Below are 17,429 nucleotides of genomic sequence, written 5' to 3' on the forward strand. Positions count from 1 at the left end.
ACTCATCTCATTTGGATGCTTTTTTGGGGGGAAACAGTTTATGTGATGAGGAGGAGTTGGGAGACTTTGCTTCAAGTGTTGGGAGACTTTGCTTCAAGTGTTGGGCTGTCACTTTCACCCGTGTGACCTTGAACAAATCCCTATACCTCTATATTTTAATTTCCTTATCTGTAAATTGGGAATCCTGGTCCCTGGCTTACCTCCTTCACTGACCATTTATGAAAAGCAGGAAATCTTATTTTATTATTTTTCCCTTACAGTTTAACAAACCAAAATATCCTGCCACTTTTAGAGATTTCTGGTCAAGGGTTGTTCTGACAGAGGTTTGTAAGTTTCCTGGTTATTCTAAGCAATTGTCAAAATTGGTAACTTTACACCTCATAGGGGCTGTTTGTGGATTCTTAAGCTTAAACTAGAATGGAATCTGCATGTTTGAGTACAATCTGCTTAAGTTTTTTTTTTAATCTGTTGATCATTAATTGGATTTACTGGGGGAGGCAAACTTAAAATACTCTCACTGTATTCAAAGTTGAATTGTGGGTTTTGAAACAGGCCTGAGACCTTCAGGGCACAACTGGAGTGGTAGTTTCTGAAATAATGAGTGGGGTTATTTGTGCTGGGAGAGATTAGCCCAGCCTTCTACCTCCTGGGATCTTTCAGGAAGAAACTGCTCTTGAAAAGAGAGGAGGGAGACTCAGGGCTGTTGCCAACAGCCTTCTCTGCTGCTCTCTGCATCCGGCCCTCCCCCAGCCTCTCACTCTCATCCTTATGGCTCCATTAGAAAACCTCAACCAATCGGTTCCCATCAGTCTCCCCCAAGCCCCTGCTTCCTGCCCCTCCCAGCCTTGAGCTTATTTTAGATGGTCAAAGCTGGAAGATACATCAGCCACCATTGAGGCCACCCCTGTTTAAGTGGAGAGGATACTGGGCCCAGGGAGGTGATGAGCAGCCTTGGCCGGCTTTTGCTCTTGAGATGTCATCTTCCCAGGAGCAGACATTTCTCTGAGCTTTCTTGGTTTGAGCTTTATTTCCTCAGCTGTGGGTTTTGTTTGTTTGTTTTTCCTCTAGAGAGGCACAGAAACCTCTTGCAGGGACTGTATTAGGGCATCAGATCTGGAAGGGACTTGGACATCAGCTAACATAACCACTTCCTCTGACTGATGAGAAGACTGAAACCCAGAGAAAGAAAGCGACTGCCTAGTTCAGGGATGGAGCCAGGATTTTGAAGCAAATGTTACTTTCCCTGCTTCTGTGGCCATAAACACATGACGAGGACAATAATGTCAGGGATGGTTATGTTGCGGAGGGTGCCTTGAGAATGGTAGCTTGGAGCAGAGGAGTTCTTTGCCTTCTCCTCACGGGAATTCAGAGTGATCTGGGATAAGTGATAGGTGATCGTCCTTTATTACTTGTCCCAGGCCCCTGTTCACAGAGTGTCATTTGTCTCCCAGTTTTCCTGTGCATTTCTCGGTGACATATGGACTCAAATATACAGTTAAACCTTTTTGTCCTGAACTGTGTGCATGTATTTGTGCTGTGACATTTTCTTGTTTTTTTGCTTAACAGTATGTCTTGGCATTCTTTTCATGGTGTTACATATAAATATGCCAGAACCACTTTGCATACTGGGCCTTTAGGAGTGTACTATAATTTAACCTATTCCCTTATTGATGGACATCAAGGTTACTTACAGGTTTTGGTGTCATATACAGTGAATGTTTCTGCAAACAGCCTTATAAATGCTTTTGGGTATGTGTGCGTGTAAGCACGGATGAAAGTATTTCTCTGGGGGCAGATACCTATAAATAGAATGGCTGGGTTGACATCAAGTGCATTACATTTTTTTTCAGATACCATGAAATTGCCTTCCAAAAAAGACTGTGTCATAACATTTCCAGGTCTGGATATTATCAAATGATTTAATTCTCTAATAATTTTCCTAATTACTGGTGAGGTTGAGCCTCTTTTTATAGTATTTACTATTTTTGTTTCTTTTGTGGATTGCCTGTTCGTATTGCTTGCCCATTTTTCTGTGAGGTTAGTTTTTCCCCCAGTTGATTTGTAGGAGCTTTCTATAAGTGCTTCAGGTCAAGGGTCTGCAAACTTTTTTGGTAAAAGGCCAAAGAGTAAATATAATTTAGTCTCTGTGGGCCGTATGGTCTCTGTGACAACTGTGCAACTTTGCCGTCTCATCACAAAGGCAGCTGTAGACAACACATTAATGAATGAGTATGGCTGTGTTCCAGTAAAACTTTATTTACCAGCAGGGCGTGGTGGCTCATGCCTGTAATCCCAGCACTTAGGGAGGGTGAGGTGGGCGGATGACCTGAGGTCAGGAGTTCGAGACCAGCCTGGCCAACATGGTGAAACCCTGTCTCTACTACAAAAATTAGCCGGACCCGGTGGTACATGGCTATAATCCCAGCTACTCGGGAGACTGAGGCACGAGACTTGCTTGAACCTGGTAGGCAGAGGTTGCAGTGAGCCGAGATTGTGCCACTGCACTGCAACCTGGGCAACAAAGTGAAAACTCTTTCTAAAAATAATAATAATAAAAAATAAATAAATAACTTTATTTACAAAAACAGGCAGCTGGCATGATGTGGCCTGCGAGCCATAGTTTGCTGACCCTGCTCTAGATGTTAGTCCGATGCTTGCCGTATATTCCAGGTATTTTTTCCCAGAATGGCACTTGTCTTTTATGTGTGGTCATTTTTCTTTTTCATAATATGAATGCAGTTAAGTCTGTTTTCCTTTAGTTTGTGGTTTTAATGTCATATTTAAGGCCCACTTTCCAAGATTTGTAAAATAATTTCTCAGATTCTTTTATAGCTGTTTTAATGCTTAGCTTTTTAATCTATCAGGCTTGTTTTTTAGTAAAATAATTCTGGCTAAAGGCAGACGATCTACTGGAGGCTGTTAAAGTAGGTGAATTACAGTAAAGGCCTTCTCTCCAGATCAGTGCTGGTGAGGATGGAAGGAATCACACTAGGAACAGGAGGTTGTCGGTTTATCAGAGGTCAGTGTTGAGGAACCTGGGGTAGTTAGAAGTGTACCTTTAACAGAGATTGAGAACAGATTTGGAGTAAATTGGGGGGATGGGTAAGGGTAAAAAATAACATGGTAAGTTTGACCTTATGGAAGTAGAGGGAAGCTGGGTAGGAATTGTTGAGTCTTGGATGTGGAGGTAGTTGCTGAAATCATCGGAGTGAGTTCGAGCACTCAGGAGTCTGCATAGAGTGAAAGGAGAGGAACCAGCCTAGGGAGCACACATGTAGTGGACAGGCAGAAGGGAAGCAGATGCAGAGGCCGGGAGGTGAATCAGAGGGGTGGGCGTTAGTGGGAGAAGCAAGTCTGGAACCCAGGGTGCTCAGCTTCCACATCCATGTGGGCTCTCAGTGGGTGTTGATCTGGAGGTGCTGTCTCATTCTCCTGCTGACTGTGTAACTTCAGGCATTGCCTCTGTGAAAGGAGCCACTGCCCACAAGCCTCTTTCTAGTTCTTTGTGTAGCCCTGTTTTTTGTGGGACCTTGGCTGGGTCATTTTCGTTGTTCAGGCCTCTGTTTTCCCATCTGGAAATGAGCTTAGTCTTGCTCTCTCCCAGGGTTCTTAGTCTTCCTGGTGTGTCCCATACCCCACTGCCAAGGGTGCAGGGGCCTCAGGGTAGGAATTTCAGACATAGAGGGTGTAGGCCAGGATGAGGTCTCAGGGAAGCATTTCATCAGGTTTCCTTTGTTCCTGTGACATTCATACAAGTTCTAAGGCATAGGACTTCCTGATTTGACTTAATGTGTATCTCAGAGGCAATGGGGAGATTTCACGTTCACCCTTGTAGAAGATCTGTAACATGGGTTGGTTTGTTGTTTGGCAGGGAGCTTGTCAAAAATCTCAGACACACAAAATCCTATTTCAAACTGCCAAGCACCAAATTTTCAGCATCGTCATCAGGAAAACCCAAATAGAAACCACAGTGAGATACTACTGCATACCAGTCAGGATGGCTAGAATTATATATAACACATTGGTGAGGATGTGAAGAAGTTAAAACCCTTGTGCGTTGCTGGTGGGAATGAAATGGTATAGCTGCTGTGGAAACAGTTTGGGGGTTTCTCAAAAACTTCAGCATTGAACCTACCACATGAGCCAGCAATCCCACTCCTAGGTATATGCCCAGAAGAATTGAAGACAGGTATATTCAAACAAATACTTGTATGCAAATGTTCATAACAGCGCTACTCACAATAGCCAAAAGGTGGTAACAATTCAAGTCCATCCACTAATGAGTAGATAAGCAAATCATGGTGCTTTTGTACCATGGAATATCATTCAGTTCTAAGAAGGAGCGAAGCGCTGAGACATGCTGCAACATGGACGAACCTAGAAAACATTGTGCTAAGCAGGCATGAAAGGTCATGTGTCACATACTGTATGATTCCATTTGTGTAAGATGTCCAAAACACGTAAATCTGTAGAAATAGAAAGCAGATTGATTGTTGCCAGAGGCTGAGGGTTGGATGGGCGATGCGAAATGACTGCTAATGAGACTGGAGTTCTACTTTGGGGGTGATGAAATGTTTTGGAACTAGATAAAAGTGCTGGTTATACAACATGTGAAATGTGCTAAACGCCACTGAATTATTCACTTCCAAGTGCTCCATGACTTCTGAGGGACTTACGGTGGGGGTACATCCAGGTGAACCCATCAGACCTATCACAAACTCAAAATCCTAAGTCAGGGATTCTCTGTACAAGAATTTCTTTCTCACCTACACACCTGCCTTCTGCTCCTTGTGTCACCTAGAGTGAATATCTGATTGTTTCTAGAGTCTACACCAGGGATTGGCAATTTTTTTTGAAGGACTCTTTTTTTTTTATCCTGGGAACTCCTTCCCCAAGCCACTCTTTCCCACCTGAATGACACAACTGGACCAAGTCAGTGGGTTTCAAGCTTTCATCAAATCCCAGAGTCTTTTACTCAAAAGAATCTTGTAAATATTTTAGGTTTTGCAGGCCAACAGGCAAAAATCGAGGAGTTTGTGTAGGATATAGCCATTTAAAAATGTAAAAGCTGTTCTTGGTTAGGAGGTCTTAGAAAAGCAGGTCGTGGGCCAGATTTGGCACAGAGACACAGTGTACCACCCCTCAGTTAGACCAGCCCTGTCCTCTAAAGCTGTACTAGAAGCCACATAGGAAATTTTAGATTTTCTAGTGGCTACATTAAAAAAGTAAAAAGAGGTGAAATTAATTTTAATTATATTTTATTTAACCAGACATATCCAAAATACTATCATTTCACCATGTAAAAAAGTTATGATGTGCGCATTTTACCTTACAGCACATTTCAGCTCAGACCACTTTCCCACTGCTTAGTAACCCAGTGGCGTGGCTGCTGTCTGCAGTCCTGGCGGCAGTCCTGGGGTGGCACAGGTGGTGGTGAGTTTCTTCCCTCCCTCCCTCAGGCCCTGGGTTGCAAGGTTCCTGGAGTGCTGCTTCTCTAGGATGTATTACTCCTGTTTGTGCCCCCACTGCTCCTTGGCTCTTGGAGTCTATTGCCAACTTTTGAAGTTTCTTTGTTTGACTATCACGTCTTTGGTGGCTTCTTTTGGTGTGTTAGAAGCGCTGTTCGGGGCTCTGACCCTGACCCCCTGCCCAGAGGCAGAGTTTAGGGGCAAGAAGGGTGCTGGCCAGGGCTTCAGGACTGTCCCATGGGGAGCAGGTGAGGGCCTTGGGGGGCAGGCTGGTGTGTCCATGTGTCCCGCTCTAGATTGGATGTATGATGTTTCAGTGTCATGTAGTTGCACCCTTGCTTTTTCCCCTGGGTTCTAGCCTGTTACCGACCTTTTCCTCTGAGTTCTGTGTCCCTTGTCACATAGGACTATAGTCCAAGGCCTGTGTTCTCGTCTTGGCACAAATGTGCAGGGTGACCCAGGAAGGTGACTTATGTCTCCCACCTGTAAAGCGTGTGCCTGCCTTGTGTTTGTAGGGAGGGAATAGTGTGCTGATGGAATGGAGGAGTTCCCCTCCGTGGTAAGGGATGTTCCAGGAAGCACACTGGCTGCGGCCTCTTGGGGAAGTAGCCTTTCTTTGGGCAACCTCATGATTAATAGGACCCTAATGCTCTTTAGCAGAAATAAAACATTCAACTCGGAATGTTTAAGTTGTTCCAAGCTGCCACTTAGTCTTGAAAAAGGGAGAGAGCGTGGCAGCGTGGCACAGGGAAAGACATCCTACTGCTGGACGTGGAGGATCATTGGGTGCTAATTTGGAAGCATCTGACCTAAGAAAACAAGCTCTTCTTTTATCCTGGGAAACTCACTCCCCTAGCCACTTTTTCCCAGCTGAATGACACAGTTGGACCAGGTGGATAGTTTTCAAGCTTTCATTAAAAGCAGTGTGGCTCTGGGCGATGCGGTCCAAAGCCTGGAGCTGGGCCTGTCATCCTGGGGGGAGCCTTGGGTCATCTCTGGGGCCATATGGGGCAGGTTCAAACACTCTGTCCTAGATTTTGTGCTTTTTCCAGTTTCAGCAATTAAGGCAGTCTCACAGCTGCTTTGGGATGAAGCCCCATGCCCTACCCAGCACTCAAGGTATTGTCACTTCCGTTGGGGGCAAGAGCACCTAGGGGGTTGAGTCACTGGCATTTCATCTCTGGAAGTTGGAACTGGAATCTTCCAAACCACTCACTGGTTTTTTCAGTCAGGGTCATCCTAGTTCACATGAAACCGGAGCCTGGTTTTTGCCTGGAGCCTGTAATCCTTCCTTTTTTTGAGATGGAGTTTCGCTCTTGTTACCCAGGCTGGAGTGCAATGGCATGATCTTGGCTCACCGCAACCTCCGCCTCCTGGGTTCAGGCAATTCTCCTGCCTCAGCCTCCTGAGTAGCTGGGATAACAATCATGCGCCACCATGCCCAGCTAATTTTTTTTTGTATTAGTAGAGACGAGGTTTCACCATGTTGACCAGGATGGTCTCGATCTCTTGACCTTGTGATCTACCGGCCTTGGCCTCCCAAAGTGCTGGGATTATAGACTTGAGCCACCGCGCCCGGCACCTGTAACCCTTCTGACTCCTTCCCCTTGGGCTTGGCTTGGCAGTTGCAAGCTGTGCTGGAGGTGGCCCTGGTGTCAGAGCTGCCTTCCAGCAAGACTCTGAGTGGATGGGCCTGCTGGATCCTTTGAACCTCTGTCTACTATATTGTGTCATATCCTGTGATTTCCCACAGGCCTCAGCAGGCAAGGATGGCCAGCAGGGCTGGTGGCAGCAAGGCCTCCCTTGGAGAAGGGGACACTGAATTTTCAGAGAGGTCGTGCGGCCTGTCCAAGGTCACTGAGCTGCTCAGCAGTGGGGCTGTGATGCACAGCTCACCTCCCATGCCAGCATCTACCCTGGCTCCAGACTCATCCTCTCTGTCCTTGGGAAGGCCACTTTGCTTTGTAAATGCTTTAGTGTTTTTGTTTGGCTTGGGACGGATGGGTGGTAGGGAGATTCATATATTGCAATATTGCAGAACAAATCACAGCTGTTTAATGGACTTCTAGTTCCTAGCCCTGGGAAAAGGGACCTGCTGGGGCTGTCTGTAACCGCCCTCTCCTCCTTTCCCCCATGTTATACAGGTGAGAAATTGTCTCCAATTGGCAGATGGAACCGCTGAGACCTGGAGAGGTTCATCGACCTGCCTAGGTCACAGGAAGGCCAACATGTTTTTTTTCTGAAGTCCTGTTTGGCTACCTTGTCTCTGATAAGTGCTAACCTTTGCTATCAGGAACAGGGCCTTGCCCCAACTTGGACTCCTTAGTTCTTGGGTGTGTGGTGGGGTGTGTGTGTGAATGGTGCAGGCTGTTGCTCAGGGCGTCGCCCAGGTCTTCACCTCCCCTCAGCTTTGGGGTGCCCCACATCCCCAACATGGGCTACTGGCCTAGGCAGCAACCACACCTTTGGCACAGCTCTGAACAGGAAGCACAATTTTTTCCCTGTGAAAGAGGAATTCAGAATCAGGAAATAGCTTTGCCCTTGATCTCTGTAGGTTCCGAGGCACTGGTTTTAACAGACCCACAAGCACCCATGGCGCATTTTCCACACAAAGCTTCTGACCTTCTCGTGGTCCTGCCCATAGCTAAAGGAACCAAGGGAAGGGGGAGCAGCTGCAGGGGGCCCCAGCTGAGCCAGAGAAAGGGGCCATGTCTCCTGGGTCTCCTGATGCCACACCCAGAGCCTTACTGTCAGGACTGAGTGAGCCACTTGGGGCTCAGGAGCCTCAGGGCCCGGCAGAGCAGGGAGTCAGGGCATTTGTATGGCTTCTGCTTGGGGACCTGCTCTGACCTAGAAATCTGACACAGTCCCACTTTTCATTTCAGTGTGCCCAGACAAGGGAATTGGAATGGTGGCGAGCCCAGATTTGAGTTTCCATTCTTGCTCCATTTTCCATGCTGATGGGTGCAAGTTACTTAGAGCTGAAGCATCTGTGCCCCTCATCTGAAAACTGGGGGGTTATAATAATAGTGCCCATGGCTTTGAGTCCTGATGAGGATAGTGGAAGATGCTTGCAAAGCCCTCAGCAACCGCAAGATTGCTGTGGCAAGGGCTGAGTTTGTAAATACTGGGTTACATGGTAGGTGCTTAGTAAGTGGGATCCGTTTTATCAGCTATAGACCATGCAGTATGGAAGCTCTCACTTAGCATGCTGGCCCATCTGCGCTTGAATGTCCACCATGGGCCAGACCCTGGGCAGGATGGGGCAGAGGCAGTACAGGGAGTGCTGGGTCCCGATCCCTCTTAGGTTACTGCTGAGAAAACAGCCCAGGGAGGGGACCTTCCACCGTGATTTTGTGAGCGAGCTGGCCTTCAAACCTGTTTCTGTCTGTCCCATGCCCATTAAACAGAAGCTCAGGCTGTCTCCTCTCCCACTGAGCTGCTCTGCACCACCCTAGCAGCTTCCTCATGTCAGCCCCTTGAGGACTGGAAGGACAAAGTCGGTTTGCCTTGTGTGTGTTTGATTTTTCAGAATGTATAAGTACAGTTAAGTCCTCACTTATCGTTGTTGATAGGCTCTTGGAAACTGCTACTTTAAGCAAAACAACATACAACCAAACCAATTTTATCATAAGCTTATTGATATAAACAGGATTTAAGGTTTTACAGCATATTTCTGGTTACAAAAAAAAATCAAACTTCTAAATAAAGATCCAAAATACTTCTAATATTAAGCATGGAAATACATGTGAGCTATTACATACATTTCAGAAAGATGAATAAAAACAAGTAAGATCATTATTTATCCAAGTTTTGGTGAATCAGTGAGTGATGACAGTTACGGTGGTGGGTTAAATCAAGGAATAAATGTCTGCAAAGTGAAAACCATAAGGCACACCTCCTATTGTAACCGGGAAGTTCAAAAACAAGAACAAAAGTGGCGAGTCCGCTGGGTGCTTCTTACTGTGTAGCTTATTGTTGTGTATTTGTATGATTATTGTAGACTTGATGAATTTTTAGTTGACAGTTACCCGTATTCATTCATTCATTTTCCAGCTCATTTATTCCAGTTCAACGTCACAGGTGTCTGGAACCTCTCCCAAGGGCACAAAGCCTGGACAGGATGCTGTCCCACCTCAGGACACCCTCGCACCCACACCTGCTGAGACTGGGACCATTTAGATGTGCCATTTCACATCTAAGAATGTGCTCATCTCTGAGATGTGAAAGAAAGCAGAGTACCCAGAGAAAACCCATGCAGACATGAGAGCACACAAACTCCACGCAGACAGTGGTCACTGGAATCCTTTTTTTTTTCCCCAACATTTTTATAACAAATCAATGTTGAATAAAATGATATTATTTGAGGGCCTGCTGTGTAAGATTTTAAGAATCTTTACATCAGGTGCTATAGCTTACACGTGTTATCCCAGAACTTCGGGAGGCCAAGGGGGGCAGATTGCTTGAGCCCAGAAGTTCTAGATCAGCTTGGGAAAGACAGGGAAACCCTGTCTCCACAAAAAATTGAAAAACGTAGCCAGGCATGGTGGCACATGCTTACGGTCCCAGCTGCTTGGGAGGCTGAGGCGGAAGGATTGCCTGTGAGAGGAGGCAGAGGTTTGCAGTGAGCCCAGATCACACCACTGCACTCCAACCTGGGTGATAGAGCAAGACCCTTTGTTAAAAATAAATTTGTTTTTTAGAGGGTAGGAAGTGAAGGGGCCAGGCATCATCAGTTTAGGATTTAACATTAGAGGCCACTAGAGAGGCCACTTCTGTGCCTCTATCAAGCCCAGTGAAGTCATGCAGATCCCATGAAGGGCAGAGCAGATCCCAACTTTAGGAATCACTTTGAAGGGAGTAGGAGAGGATTGAGAGAAGCCATGCTTATCTCACTGGTATCCTGTGGGGCAACTGCCTTACAGTTGTCTGAGAAGGAAAAATCCTTGTGCCGGGCATGGTTGAAATGCCCAAGGAAGGTACAGAGGAGCCCAGAGCCGGGGACCTGGGTCTAGTCCCAAATCACCGGTTGGGTGGGAGATCTGGCCAGGACGTTTCATGGCCCTCTGGTCACCGGTGTTGAGTGGGTCCCCTCAGCTGGCGGGCAGGTCCTTCCAGCCTCTCTGTCCACCTCACCTCCAGCCTTTACAAGTCATTCACCAGTGCAGGGAAAGGAGCCTCTGCTGAGGGGACCCTTCTATGAGATCTAAACAAGAGGAAGCCTCTTCTTTTGAGCCTGAGAACTAGCTCTTCTAACAGGCAGATGCACCTCGGCAGACAGCCCACTGCTTCTCAATTCCACATCTCCATTCCCACCTGGAAACCCCGTGAGCCTGCGAGCTTAGGAGTCCTCTTCCTGGGGGGCCCGGCCAGCTAGCACCTGGCCTTCTATGGTGTGGAGGTTTTCTTATACAGAAATTGCTGAAGGGTGGCCTGCTCTGGGATTGTGTTGTTGCTCTGTTGGTGGTATTCGTAACTGACAGGAATTGCCCTGTGCCACTATTAGCTCATTTATATTTACAGCAGCCTCAGAAGGTGGAGATTAGAGAACGGTAGAGAGGTAGTATAATGTGCCTAAGGCAGCTCCTCTGGTGGCAAAGCCAGAAGGAAACCCAGCTGTGGGACTCTGGGATTTTATTTTTCCTTCACTTATGAAGCTTAGTTTGGCTGGATATGAAATTCTGGGTTGAAAGTTCTTCACTTGTTGAAGGAAAGATACCATCCCTCTCTCAGACGGAGTCTACCCTGCCTACACATCAAGGTTTGTGACTCATTAGTTGAGGCACCTCACAATCTCTGGGCCTAAGTCTTTTTAACTGTGAAATGGGCATGGTATCTACCACTGTGCAGACTAAGATAGAAATGGGAAGAAAGTGTCACCATGGAGCCCCAGCCGGGCACATGGCTCTCCTGAATCTCTGTGATGAGCGGGAAGGCAGCCAAGTGCCACCTCTCTCCTCTCGGAACACTTCTCTGCCTCCCCAACCACCCACCACCTTTAAGGGCCTACATACCACAGTTCTCCTAGGGATTTAGTCTGCATGTGTTCATGTGGGTCCCGAGAGATACGAGTTTCACCACAGGAGGGGCCTTCTATGGCCTAGTGTCCCTTCAACTGCTCTGTTATGAACACAGCTGCCACTATGGTTCCCAAAGAATCAGATACCCAGGAAGTGCCTCAGCACCAAGGGAGGACTAGATGGTTCTTCTCGCCTGCCTGGGAAAGCTCTGAGCTAAAGGAAAAAAAGGCAGAGCTTAAAGGAGCAGTTCTCATTGGAGTGCTTAAAAATCACATTCACTTCGGGAGGCCGAGGCAGGCAAATCACAAGGTCAAAAGATCGAGACCATCCTGGCTAACACAGTGAAACCCTGTCTCTACTAAAAATACAAAAAATTAGCCAGGCATGGTGGCACACACCTGTAGTTCTAGCTACTCAGGAGGCTGAGGCAGGAGACTTGCTTGAACCCGAGAGGCGAAGGTTGCAGTGAGCCAAGATCACACCACTGCACTCCAGCCTGAGCGACAGAGCGAGATTCTATCTCCAAAAAGAAAAAAAAAAAAAAAAAAAAATCACATGGAGTGGTTATTTAAACTGGTCTCCCAGCCCCGCCCTGCAGATTCTGATACAGGGTAACATCTACAAAATGCTGGCTTAGGGAGCAACTGGAACTAGGTGATCAGCTGCAGAGAAGGGAGAGAAACCTCAAATGACAGATCCTAAAGACAGCAGGGCTCTGCGGTAACGCCCCTCCTCCTAGGCTCTCACAGGCCCAGGCAACTTTGGGCTGCTTATGGCTTTAACATCACCAAAAGTAGCAGAAATTTGTCAAGAGTGAGGTGAGCAGAGGTCCCCAAGATCAAAGCAACCTCCTGGACACTCTCCTATAGGAAGCAAACTCTAAAGAAGCCAGACTCTTCTTGGGAGTGCTCTGAAGATCCTTTGGACCAAGCCTATTTACTTCACACACAAGTACATAAGCATCCCAAGTTAATTTCTCAGGACCTTCATTTCTTATGGGACTCACAAACTCATAGGTTGCCCCTGTAAAAGGCACATATCCAAGAGCTAAAACTGTTTACTGTGTCTGAGGATGTGAGCTGAGCTATGAGTCCTTAGTATGGCCCCTACACAGGAGGCAGCTCTCATCTCTCACGAGGCTCAAAGATTCCCCAGGCTAGGACGGAGCGGAGCTCCCCATTGTGGAGGCTGGCCCTCAGTACCATGCCTGCCACAGAAGGTGGCCTCATGGTCTCTCCATGGCTTCCATGTATGAGAGGCTCAGGGTCAGCGGTCACGGTCCAAGGGCATCAGACCTACTACAATCAGGAGGAAGGAAATTTTGACACCAACACAGTTGATCTCTCAAGACCTTTATGCTGAGTGAAACACGCTAGTCACAAAGAACAAACACTGCATAAGCCCATTTATGTGAGGTGTTGGAGGAGTCAAATTCTTAGAGACAGAGAGTAGCATGGGGGTTTCCAGGGGCTGGGGAAGGGGTGCACAGGTCAGTCAGCAAGTTGAAAAATGTCCTGGAGAGGGAGGGTGGTGGTGGTTGTACAACAGTGTGGATGTACTTAATACCACTGAACTGAACACTTAAAAACAGTTAAGATGGTGAATTTCCTGCACACTTACCAAAGTTAAAAACATTCGAACAAAACATTCGATCATCTTTTTGCCTTGGAGAGCAGGCCTGTGAGAATCCCAAAGCATGGCCTGGCCTGCTCCACCCCAAGCTCCTGGCCCTCCCACTCTGCTTCTAGACCTGGAATTCCTCCCAAGAGCTTTCTAGTGATGTCTGGTGACACCCACACCTCAGCTTGACATCAGTACCCAGAAACTCAGTGGCAGAATTAGGTAAAATCATGGGGAACATTTTACAGGCAGAGAAACAAAGGCAGAGGACAGAGGCAGCAGTCCAGGTTTCTAGACTGTTGCTTCATCCACTCCTGAAAAACCAAGGGCCAGCCAAATCTCTCAGGCTCCTACTTGTCTGTGCGGCCGCCCAGAGCCCACCTCACCTCAGCCTGCATTTGAGAAATTTCCTTTTTCGGGAAATTTGCCTCTCCTCCACAGCCACCAGTTACAGGGTACGTGGGTGTATCGAGAAAGAAATTTCCCAAAAAAGGAAAAGAGATTCCCCAAAGTTAGTCCCATCTCAGGGCTGCCTGGAGAGGCAACGGTCAGTCTCCAGAACTGGACAAGGTCCACCAGCCCGAGGCCCAGCAGAAGTCCGCAAGCAGAAAGAGCTTCCTGGAGCTACTGTCCCCAGATCCAGGGACTGCTGCCTTCCTCCCCCTCCTGCATGCTGTGACCTCCTGATGCCCATCTTCCTCTCCAGGTCCCAACCCAGTGGGGCTGAGGTAACCTTTCCCCCATCCCGGTTCTCAGGAGCTCTTGGGAAGTTTCTCCCTTCTGCTGAGTAATCCCTAAGGGTCACCACATCCCTCATGAGGAACACCCCTTGTCCCACCTTCTCTACTTTCCTACCCGCTCTCTGTCTTAAGGTTTTAAAGCTGGGAGCAGAAATTCTGCAGCAAGGCACTGACAAAGGTGGTAGCTCAACTCCACAAATATTTACTGAACATCTGCTAGATTTGTGCCGCCCAAACCCCATGCTAGCAACATGGAGAGACACTTAGAATTATCAGGGGCCCAACAACAACAACAACAACAAGTCAGTCTAGTTGGCAAGATAACACCCAAGCAAATGAAATCAAATGGTAACATCGTATAAAAATCAGTAACAATTCGAAACAGATGGTGACTAGTATTGAGGGCACGCACCAGCCATAAAATGCTACAGTTTATTAGGTGGGCCTGGGAGGGTCAGAGGTGGCCACAAGCTGCTCAGAGCTGCTGCTTTCGGAGACAAATGCTGAGGCAGGGCTCACTTTACAAACATTACGGTCTGAGGGCACCATGCAGGGAGTGGCACTTATGTGCTCCCTGGGACACACAAGCAGTTCTGCAGGCCTTGTGGTTGCCTGGTATGCAGGGGCGCCCCATAGAACTCTCCAGATGAGGAACAGGCCTATCCCATTCCATGACTGGCACTGTGCCATCAGCAAGCCAACTCTGTGCCATCACCCCCTCACTCCCAGGAAATCTGACAGGTGAGTCCTGTGCTGTTTAAGAGCAGAGCTAATAGCAAATCGTATTTACATTTTCATTTTAAAAAATAAATAAGAATTTAAATAAACCATTGACCAAATCCCTCAGTTTCTCGGCCTTGGCACTGTCGACATTTTGGGCTGGAGCCTTCTTTGTTCTGGGGGCTGTTCTGTGGAGGACCTTCAGCAGCATCCCTGCCCCAGGTGTGACAATCAAGGATGACTCCAGACATGGCCAGTGGTGGACAGTGGCCCTGGGCAGCACAGTACTGAGGACCACTGGTCTATTTCAAGGCACTCACAGAGGAAGCTTCTAGCTTGGCTGGAGTTCACCCACACATGAGCTTGCCTGAAATGGAGTTCTCCTGCTCCAGGTCTTAGGATCCTGCCAGCCTGGTTGGGATGGGATTCTCAGCTCAGGGTGGCTGACCGTTAGGCTGGAGTTCCCTGGCCACGGGCTGTCTGCTCACCCTGGGGAAAGGCTCTGAGGAACAAATCCTGATGCAGAGCACTGGGTACTGGAGAAATCAGCCTCTGCCTCCTCCCACCTGGCTTCTACCCCAACTGCTTCCTTGCAACCTTCCTCTGCGACCTTCCTGATACAACAGGGAAACGCCTCCATGGCCTCGGCTGGGCAGAGCCACACTGATGGGCTCGCTGGGTCAGTCTCTCCAGCTCCCAGGTCATCTGCCAGGAAGCAGCCCATGGTCAGAAATGCCCAGCTCTGGGCATGTTTTCCCTGGGGCCTCTCTCAGTCCTCTCTCTCTCAGTCCAAGTTTTCCCTGGGGCTTCTTTCTTTCCCCACATCTCTAGCACCATCCTACCTCTGCCTGAGCACTCCATGAAATAATACCCAACCCATATCCAGGTTGCTGGGAGACCAAAGTACACTGTGAAGTGTTAGTGCTCCTGGCTAGGTGGCCTCTATTATCCAGGAGCTGCACCTGGGAAGCAGCATGTGCTCTGCACTTGTGCCAGCACCAAGGTGTCCCCAGGAGCTACCCTCTTCGTGCTTGTGCAACTGAGCCAGAGGGAATAATGGAATTTGCTGGACTTCAGTTAGACCTAAAGAAAGATTTCCTGACTGGAATTATCAGTCCCCAAGGAAAGTACAGGGAGCTCTGTTTTTTGGGATGGTTCATGACCCAGCCCAGCCTAAATGCAATTCAGGGACCTCTTAAGGCTCCTTTGATACTGTTGGTCAATTGCAGGACTTAAGAACCAGTCAGCCAGCTACAGGGAGGCAAGGTAAACCTCACAGCTGCAGGAGCCCAGCTCTGACCCCAGGACTACTCCCTGTGTAAGGGCTAAGCCAGGAGAATACCAGTGTGAAGTCTATCCTCTAGGTCTGCTTTCTTGCCTCAAAGGAACAGAGTGTCCAAATGCACTGTCTCTCTGCTCCTACTTCTAGCCAAGTCCACCATCAGTGCTCACCTCCAATCCACTACCCTGGAGCACAGATGTTCCCACAGCAAAAACCCCCTGTGGTCTAATCATGATGTGCAAATATGCTCACCAGAAAGAATGAAAAGGAAGACAATTGCTTTTAAGAATAAATCAATGAGGTGACAGCTGATACAGGATTATGGTATCATACCTCTTAATTCAACCCAGAAACAAAAGTAGAAAAAGTATAACATCACAAAGGTTAGGACTCAGGTGCAAACAAACCCAGTTCTGGCCTTTGCACATGTAAGCTGTAATGACCAGCCAAAAATCCCAGGGCCCCCCACAGTCTGGAAGGTCCCTGGAGGGCACAGTTATCTCCACTCATACTTTCAGAGTCTGTCTCACCCTTGCAGCAAAGAAAGAAACTCTGGGTAGGACAGGCAGGGGCTGCCTGTTTTATATAGTGTGACTAGACTTTCCAGGACAGCCCCAATTTTAAAATGCTGCATATATGTGCACACAAACACTCACCCACCAAATGGAACTGGAAAAGGCGATCAAATCTCCCATCTTCAACCCTCTGCACAGTTTGGAATACAGTCCTACTTTAATTAGTAGAGACTAATCTCCTTTAGAGAAAAAGTCAGGAGATAAAATAGGTGGAAAAAGAAAAGCCAGAAATTCCACCTAGCTGATTTTCAGGTTTGGCCTCTGGGGCAACAGCAGCAAATGCTCATCCAGCCCAGGAGGCAGCTGGAAAACCAGGGAGGTGGGGAGCAGGAAGGAGTCTGTCTGCCTGGTTTAGTGACCAGCTGACGTGACCAGGAGGCTGGCCTCTGAAGTCGGCTCAGAAAACTATGTGAAGCTCAAATAAGACAAACAAAACCAATTGTAGCTGTAGAACTCACAGGCAGCCCCAGAACTAGGTATGTGAGCACGTGTGCCAGCTCCAGGGCCAGTCCCCGCCCCACGCCTACAGGTCCACAGCCTGTACCCGTCCTCACTGTGACCCAGGACTTTGCCCTTGCTTTCCCCTAACCAGGAGTGCTCCAGCCAAGTCCACACTATCAATCTTGAACAGAAATGACTTCCTCCCTCACTTCTTCCTCTCACTCAAGACCACAGAAGATGATGCTTCAAAGGTCTGGGTTTTTAGGGCGGTCTTCACAAGGTGCCACAAGTTCTTCAAAACATTCCAGACTTCCAAACAGACAAAAGTGGGAGCACACAGCTGCTGTGCTCTTACACAACAATGCAAGGACACTGTAATGGAGGGAACCGGCGAAGGCTGGGGACAGGGAGTGGGCGAGGATGACACTTACCATCTCATCTAGGGCATAGCGCAAGAGGCCGTGCTCGTAAAGGATGAAGAACCGTCGCTGCCATTTCTGCAATGGAGCACAAGATGGGTGGTTAGGAGGATCTGGGTCCTGGCCCCAGAGCTTGGCTTGTGG

At 48.0% G+C, this 17,429-nt stretch overlaps 1 protein-coding gene across 6 annotated transcripts in view; it reads right to left on the reverse strand.

Moving 5' to 3' along the window:
• The window catches only part of MPRIP (myosin phosphatase Rho interacting protein), a 152,892-nt gene that overhangs the window by 100,521 nt on the left and 34,942 nt on the right, over positions 1 to 17,429 (reverse strand). For all 6 annotated transcript variants that reach the window (XM_064378207.1, XM_064378208.1, XM_064378205.1 and 3 more), the window contains exon 3: positions 17,298 to 17,363. In XM_064378207.1, coding sequence (XP_064234277.1) covers positions 17,298 to 17,363 — 66 coding nt within the window. The remainder of the gene's footprint in view (positions 1 to 17,297; positions 17,364 to 17,429) is intronic.

The sequence above is a fragment of the Aotus nancymaae genome, unplaced genomic scaffold, assembly GCF_030222135.1.
Source record: "Aotus nancymaae isolate 86718 unplaced genomic scaffold, 86718_ANA_hifiasm-v0.15.2.pri h1tg000018l, whole genome shotgun sequence".
NCBI lineage: Eukaryota > Metazoa > Chordata > Mammalia > Primates > Aotidae > Aotus > Aotus nancymaae.